Source organism: Haliotis rubra, unplaced genomic scaffold (genome assembly GCF_003918875.1).
Source record: "Haliotis rubra isolate DU_JTF1 unplaced genomic scaffold, ASM391887v1 Scf2017, whole genome shotgun sequence".
In the NCBI taxonomy this organism is placed as follows: domain Eukaryota; kingdom Metazoa; phylum Mollusca; class Gastropoda; order Lepetellida; family Haliotidae; genus Haliotis; species Haliotis rubra.
Window position 1 is genome coordinate 62,460 of NW_025766023.1, and position 8,316 is coordinate 70,775.

The 8,316-nt window shown below is 40.4% G+C and overlaps 1 protein-coding gene across 1 annotated transcript; it reads left to right on the forward strand.

Annotated features, from left to right (window-relative positions):
- The first annotated feature begins 833 nt into the window (after window positions 1-833).
- Window positions 834-7,060, forward strand: LOC124275728. Its single transcript, XM_046711374.1, has 3 exons — window positions 834-920; window positions 4,718-5,000; window positions 5,890-7,060. The coding sequence occupies exons 1-3, from the start codon at window positions 849-851 to the stop codon at window positions 6,843-6,845; spliced, it is 1,311 nt and encodes a 436-aa protein (XP_046567330.1). The 5' UTR covers window positions 834-848; the 3' UTR covers window positions 6,846-7,060.
- Window positions 7,061-8,316: the final 1,256 nt, after the last annotated feature.

The window sequence follows — 8,316 nt, forward strand, 5'->3', positions numbered from 1 at the left end:
CGAGCCTTGCCATTTGAAATTTGAAATTTGTTCAAATCATGGACTGTGGGCGAAAATATTTGTCTGCCTTTTTCATTTCTGGCATGTTTGCATTCATCACTAAACCATGGTTTACAAATGGGTGGCTTTAATATATCTTAAAACAACTCTATAGCATATTCAATATTCCTGAAAAGGTCATTTTCTAAGTCGTCAATACATGTAATGACCAGCCTTGGTGAAGTGTCACAGGTTTAATGGAGTCTGCAAGGGACAGATCAAGGGCAGAATATGTTCCAGTAGCTGGAGTTTGAATCATCATTAAAGCCACGTAAGTTATAATCGGAAATATAATGTTCAATAACGTTCCTCTTATTGTTTGTGCGTGTACGCCCCCATTGAGGTTAGGTACTTGACCTTACGGTTTTAATAAATAGTGGAATAAATAGAGAGCACACTATGCAAGGTAAGGCGAATAGCAACGGCTTAAAGCTGGTGTTTAATTGTGTCAGTGTATTACTGTGTATGACGTCCTGTCTAACTAAAATAGTAGCGCTGATGGTTGCTTCTGTTGCATATGTACCATTGTGGCCTGAAGTCAGCATAAATCTAATTATAAAACTCATGCTTGTCTGATGATAGTGTGATCATCCTGGTGTAGCGATCCTATGCATTTGCATCTCAAAAAGAATATTGATTGGATGGGATAGAGTTTGTGATAGACATCAGACCATGACAAATATTGTTAATTTTTTACACACTCGAGAAGATATTAATCGATTTTGCTTGACATCAGCAATATTATGCAAACAGAAAATAGTTACTACATATATACTTCAGTCCAGGACACGAGGAGTATTCAATCAAAAATGGGAACCTTGAAATCCACGCCATGTCCGTATTTAGAGATGGCCTTACTTCTAGCCATTGCGGCTTTTGATGTAAGTAATCAACACTTAGTCAGTCCTTGCTATACTATAATGTATCATTATCTACAACTGTTATTGTGATACATGATTTGTTATTAGTTAGACTCAGATTGTCAGACCAACAATCAAAATGCCAATGCCCTTTTGTTTGAAATATTTTTATCGTTATGTATGCCATGCAATATGCATTAGTTTGATTGCGCCATTATTGGGATAAGTATTTTTCAAATATGTCTTTGTATTTTGCATTGAATCTGAAAGTGGTAGAAATATTACCGAGTATTAAACATTTTCGTACCCACCTCGTGTCGCGACTGCTATATTAATTATTAACATTCTAAATGTTCCAGATATACTCCACTTTGATGAGGGGGGAAAGAGTAGTCGAATATTTGCACAATTTCCTGAATGTTTATTCACCTCACCGTTTTTTCAGCAATATCAAAAAATCATTTGTCTTTGTTTTGAAAAGTTTTTGTGTTTTTTTCCATTTCACAAAAGCATCCAATCAGTGTTGCAATGTGTTGGAAAAACAACGTCTCTTTCAACTGTTAGTCTCATTGTCAACATTCTCCGACCCATCGACGCTTGTTGGTATATGGTTCTGTTGGACATGCCTAGGTGACACTCCATGATACAGAAACTAAGATGAAAAATCTTGTCAGTTAAAACAAACTAATATTACAGACATAGATGCTAAACAAACAAGTAAATACAATATATAAACAGGATATAGATCGCCAACAACTGAAGGTAGATAACCATACTAAGGACCTTGGGGACTTACGGCACTTTTGCTTCCCGCATAGACCCAGCTTGATTTACACCATCATTTCAGCTGTTTGTGATTGTACTGAAAGCCATTAAAACGAAATTGGTATTTGTTGTCCTGGAACTTACAACGGTTCTATTGAAGATTTTTTCCCTTCAATACAGAGGATGTAGGGATAAAAGGCTGTTATTATAGACCATTTTGAGTTCGAGTCCCCGAACATTCGCCTCACATGAACTTCGAAGCTTAAAACTGAACCTCTCACATTTCTCGTATACACAACCACATTCATGAAACACATTGTGTACGTGCATTACCTGCATCCAGGTCCTTTCAAAGCCCAAGGAATTGTGAAACTGAATCACTTTGAGAAAATGCCACGCTTGACACAAGACGAAAGGAATCAGGCTATCGGTATGGTTAGCCAAGGTGCTTCAGATGTGATGATTGCCAGGCACTTTAATGTGCATCCATACACTGTTGGTCGACTCAGACAACGTTTTTGGGCCATCGGAAGTGTTGCTGATTGTCCGCGACCTGGTACACCACCTGTGACGACAGTTCAACAGGACCGCAATATCCGATGTACACACTTGCGAATCGTCATGTCAGCGCCGAAACGGTGCGGAGACACCTTGCTGCCTCCAACATCCGGTGTCGTCGCCCGTACCGTGGTCCAAACTTATTGCATCGCCACAAAGTTGCCAGACATTGATAGGCAGCTAACGGTGAGATGTCATTTTCTCAGATAAATCCAGGTTTAACGTGTCCTTTGCAGATGGACGTCAATGGATTTATCGACGTCGAGAAGAAAGACTTGCGCCAAACTGTGTCCTTGAACATGATCGTTTTGGAAGGGGGTGGTCTCATGATCTGGTGTGCTAACAATGCCAACTTCCGATCCCAGATCGTAGTGGTTAACGGCAGTCTGAATGATCAACGTTATGTGGACAATATCCCTCGTCCGGCTGTACTCACAATGATGGATCAACATGGCGGTCGTAACCATTTTGTGTTTCAGCATGATAATGCACATCCCCATGCAGCCAGGGTAACAAGGGATTTTTGGAATAATGAGAATGTTCGTCTGGTGGACTGGCCCTTATTGGGACCAGACATGAACCCAATCGAGAATCTGTGGGATGAACTTGGACGGAGAGTTCGAAATCAACTTGTGACACCAAGGCCAATTGCTGAATTGACACAGACCCTTTAACATCACTGGTAGACCATCCCATAGCTGTTCCTAAGAAATTTGTGTCATTCAATATCCCAGAGACTCCGAGCACATCTTGCAGCGCACGGTGGACACACACGATATTGACTGCAAGTGACCACTCCTTTGTTTGATGTCGTTGTTGCGTCACTGATGTTGATGTTGATTGAACATTTTCAGATGACATTATCCACAGATATTCACTCAAAACAGTTACATTTATACATGTTGAGATTTGAGTGAGTAAAGAAAGTATGAATGTCAAATTTCGTTTTTAATGTTATACCTACTTGGGTTGTCAGTCTAGATTTGAATAGGTTATTATGTGAGGATGAAGTATTAGGAATTCTAGACATACTCATGAGTACCTGTTGAAAGGCGAGGATTCTCCATTCTGTATCATTTGTGATGAAATAATCACGATCAAGCATGTCCTCAATGGATAAATATTTCAGTGTAAAAACAGCGAATGATCTTTTAACCAGTTCAATTATAAATATTAATTGTTTTTGTTGGAAATTTAATTGTTTGAAAGTGTTGATAAATATGTCTTGTAAATATATGAATAGCACAATCGCAACCCCCCCCAAAAAACACATTGTGCAATGATTAATTGCATTTCACAATAATATATTTGAAACAATTATGTAAGTATTATGTATTATCATTGTATGTATTATAAGTAAGATTTAAATTGAATAATTAATATCTTTATTAACAAAATTTTTTTCGCAAAAAACCCCATTATTTCTGACAAATGGTACCCGTGAATATCCGGGTTAGAATTGATCTTCAGTAACCCATGCTTGTCGTAAGAGGCGACTAACGGGATCGGGTTGTCAGGCTTGCCGACTTGGTTGACACATGTCATCGGTTCCCAATTGCGTAGATCGATGCTCATGCTGTTGATTGCTGGATTGCCTTATCGGACTTGATTTTTTACAGACCGCCGCCATATAGCTAGAATATTGCTGAATGCCGCATAAAATTAAACTCACTCTGACAAATAGGGGCAGTTTGTTAGCTCCAGGTAAACACATTTAAGAGTATCTGATAAATGCTTCATTGTATTTCATAATTGCAGATCGTATAATGAATATTTGGCTTCCCATATTTCTGATCTGAGTAATAACCAAACAAAACAGGGTGTTTTTAAAAAATGGGACCCCTTTTGGCCACTACATCAGGGCACATCATAATCTATATACAAAAAGCTTTCCAAAGAGCTACAATATGTCCATACAAGAGATGGGAGAATTAGGTCGACTTTAAACCTAGCCTCCTGCTCTCCTAGAAGTATTAGAGTAAGGAGTTTAAGAACTGCCCGGCGTGATCTTGTTTCACTAATTGCTTGATACATGACTGATGGGCAACTATGAACCGTATAACCCGAATCTTATATATGTATTTATTACCTACGAGGGCGAAAATATCGGGGTTCGTATTTTTCATACGATGCCCTTGGGCAAAATATCACTTTGTCATGGTGACCTGACGTCATGAACAATGCTATGACGTCACGTTTCTTCTATGACGATGAGTTCTACAAGCGATGACGGCGGGTAGGCAGCCTGTGTTTGAAAGTAGATTTGGCTTTATTTTCATCAATTTGACGACTTGGGTAATAAATAGAATATTATATTCGTGCCCATATCATACTATGTTTACAACACGAGCACGAGTGCTTAGATGTTGTATTTTTCCCGAGCGAATATATTGTTCAACTGACCCTTTGGCGGGAAAAAACGATTCACATTGAATGGCGCTATTATATTTGCATTTTGACCACGGTTGCTTAAGTCGGTGCTTCGTGTTCTTCAGGGAATAATTGACAGCTGCTTTGGGCCAAGTCTACAGGACCTTCACTGCCTGTACTCCGTTAGTGTTCAAACCATCAGCACCCTGTTTCCCTTGTACGTTGGCACCAAGACAGGAGGTTGTTTGCTGTACGCGCCGTTACATGCAGTGTTCTGTGATAATACACTGATGATGGGATGTCTCCTTGGCAGTGGCCTGGTGTTGGTGATACCGCTGAGCACCTCCTTCTGGATGGCCACAGCTGCGAGTTTTGGATTGGGACTTGCAGGAGGTGTTGCAATCAGTGGTTAGTAAATGTGATAGTTGGTTTATTGGTTTAATGAACGACACAAGAAAAACTCGTTAAAAATCAGGCTAGCTATTCTTGAAACGTTCGTAGCCCTACGAACTTCTTAAGCCCATTCTTAGCACATTGGCTACGATCAAAGTTCGAACGTTTCGAGAATAAGGGCCCAGGCGCGTACCAAGCCAAGTTTTTCGTGTAAGCCCAATAGGTTGCAAAGCTTTATATTTAGATAGTATTGACTATTGAGGGCTTGCCCAACCTTTTAAGCAACAATCATGTGTAAGCCAGGGCTTTTTTCCATAACGATAACTACGCCCCTGAAAACGAATGAAACTGACGTGTTCTATTTCAACATCGACCAAACCTTTTAAAACATTACTTAACTGAACCCATGACAGAATGGAATGGTTTACAGTAATCTTTAGAAAATGGACACCATGACAGTAAAAAGGGTTTACAGAAATGTTCAGAACATAGAAACTGGGATAGTACGATCCAGGTCCTAGTTAATCTGATACTTTGTTTATTGGTTTAACGACAGTAGTCTATTCCAGCCATTGACCCAATTTGTTTACGAGTTACACTCTTTCAAAAAGTTAATTTTTTTTATTCCAACGTCGACCAAAAGTTGTAAAACATTATTTCGCTGAACCCATGAAAAAAGATTGTTTTACAGTAATTTTAACAATATGGACACCAAGATAGGACGATCAGGTCCGTCATCAAGATCAAATCACTCCCCATTCAAGATCATAACATTCACCATTTGCGGATTGAAAACATGGTGCTTTTTGAATTACACTGTTTGATGGCAATAATTTCTTACATTAAAAACATAACAATATGCAATATTAAAACAGATAATAAAAAATATGTGTTCTCCTTCCAGCCTGTGTTGCCAGAACCGGTGAGTTAAGCCACGAAAGTACCATACCCTTTCACCTGTTGGGACTGGCAGCTTGTGGTGGACACATCCTCGGCCCGTTGACGATCTCCCCATTTCTTAGCAGCATCAGTCCCTACCGAAACAGATCCAACACTACAGGCGAGGATTTGGAGCTTACGACAGACCAATGTGACGAGTCCGGGTCAAAGATTATATATGCATACCTGATATTTGTTTTATGTGGACTGATTCTTGTCATTCTTCTAGCTGTTTTACATTATGGAGGAAAGAACGACCCGGTGCAGAGTTCATGCCAGAAGGAAAACAAATCATTTGGGAAAATAGAACTTATTTTAATCGGTCTTCTTTTCTTCTTAATGTTTATTGGGGGTGGCACAAATTTCGTGTACGGGTCACTACTGGTGCTCTTTGGAACTCACAGCCGTCTTCATGTGCCCGAGAGCACGTTGGCCTATCTGACGTCGTCGTTTTATGCCGTGACAATGTTTGGGCGTGTTGGCGGTGTGTTTGTCAGTTTCTTTGTTTCTCAGTCATGTCTGATCACTACATGTCTTGCAGGGCTGCTAGTGGCATCTGTGTCTCTGATATTTACTGGTGAAATCAGTTTGCTTTACTTGTGGTCGTGTTCCCATGTTCTGGCACTGTTCTATGCTCCATTCTATGCAGGACTGATAGCATGGTGTGTGGAAAATATTAGGGTGAACAATACTGTTTGTGCGGTCTTTACATTCTGTGACCTAGCAGGGACGACATTTGTAGCACTAGCTACAGGACAACTGATGTCAGTCTTTGAACCACAAATGTTGCATTATTCGGTTGCAACAATAGCCGTGGTACAAATACTGTTATATCTGTGTATATTCCTGCTACAAAAACTGGTACGGAAGAACACAAATGAAGAATACGTTGTTCTGGCAGGTACTTCTGTCAGTAAGTGAGTTATGTTTAACTCTGATCTTACCAATATTTCGGCAATATCAGGAACCAGGAACCTCTCTCTCTTTAGACCTGGTCCCATAGGCCCATTGTGTATACTACTTAACCAAAAGAGAACGATTTCGTATTGGCCAGTAGCAAGATCATTATATGATTCAATTTTGTCGATTAAAGGTGGATGTTTACCAGAGAGATTTTTTTATAGACTGAAGGCACGAAAGAGTCTGAAAGGACTATATACTGTTTATATTTAGGTTGTCTATTAATATATTTAAGAGTTGCTAGTATTGCGTTTACGTCATCTGTGAAAATTGAACTGTAATTGGGTAATGTAGAAGATATTGTTCTGGATCCAATGACAGTGACACAAGCCACTGCACCACCACCCTTCGATGCATCTGTAATACTTTCTATCTGATAAAATTCTTGTTCATATTGTAATTCATTAGTTTCTGATGTTTTAAATGTTGTTAGTGGAGGGTCAACTTGTGGCCTCACTAATTGCCAAGGAGGAGAAGAAATAAAGCGGGAAGGAGATATATTTTCTAGCAAATTCCCAGTTCTGTATTGTATTTCCTGGTTTGTAGGGAGGATGGGAGAAGATTGGGACTCCAAAATAGGTATCTAGGGCGGATGGGATTTCCAGATTGACATATAGAAAAGTATGGGATAAATATACCCAGGGAAACAACAGCCATGCCACCAAGACGGATTTGTCCTCCCACGAGATCGACGAAATTCGTGCCCAATCACGGTATGCTCCAGGCAGCCGAGGTCAAAAAGAGCTCCGGTATCGGGTCCAAAAGGCTCTATGAGCTACGGCGAGAGCCCCCACACAGAACCGTTTCCCACTCCACAGAACCGTCGACCCTCTTTCCCGCTCCAAAACCAACTATCCAGGACTTCCACGATCGTCTGGGGAAGATCGAGGCTCGTGCAGAGCAAACCGCGAATTTGTTGGTCGACATCTTGTCTAGGCTGGACAACGACAAACTGCAGGAGGAATTAGAAAGCGTCGAGGAGGATCAAGAAGGTGTGGCAGATGGAAGAATCAGTCCAAAGGTGGACCTACCTTTTGCTAGCCGCTGTGTTTCTCTGGGAGGTCGTCTACAAGACCTGGAAGCATACTAGTCGACAAGAAGACAGAAACAGCCGAACCAGTATCCACGGACACCTTCCACATGCAGTAGAAAAAAATTAAAAAATATGTGTACGCAATTGGAAATATATATATTGCAGCAATGCATATTGTATAGAACAGAGGGAATCCACCCCGCTTCCCATTCGAGGAATTCGACAAAGCACCTCCTACTTTCACTAATAGTTTTACAGACGTCGAATGATGGTCCACCATCATTCCAACAATATTATTACTTCCGCAGGGGCACTGGATCGTAAAATATGACTTATAGGGGACCTGTCACAGAACCGCTATTTCCTGTATGAGGGCAAAAGCCACTTAAATCTGTTAAT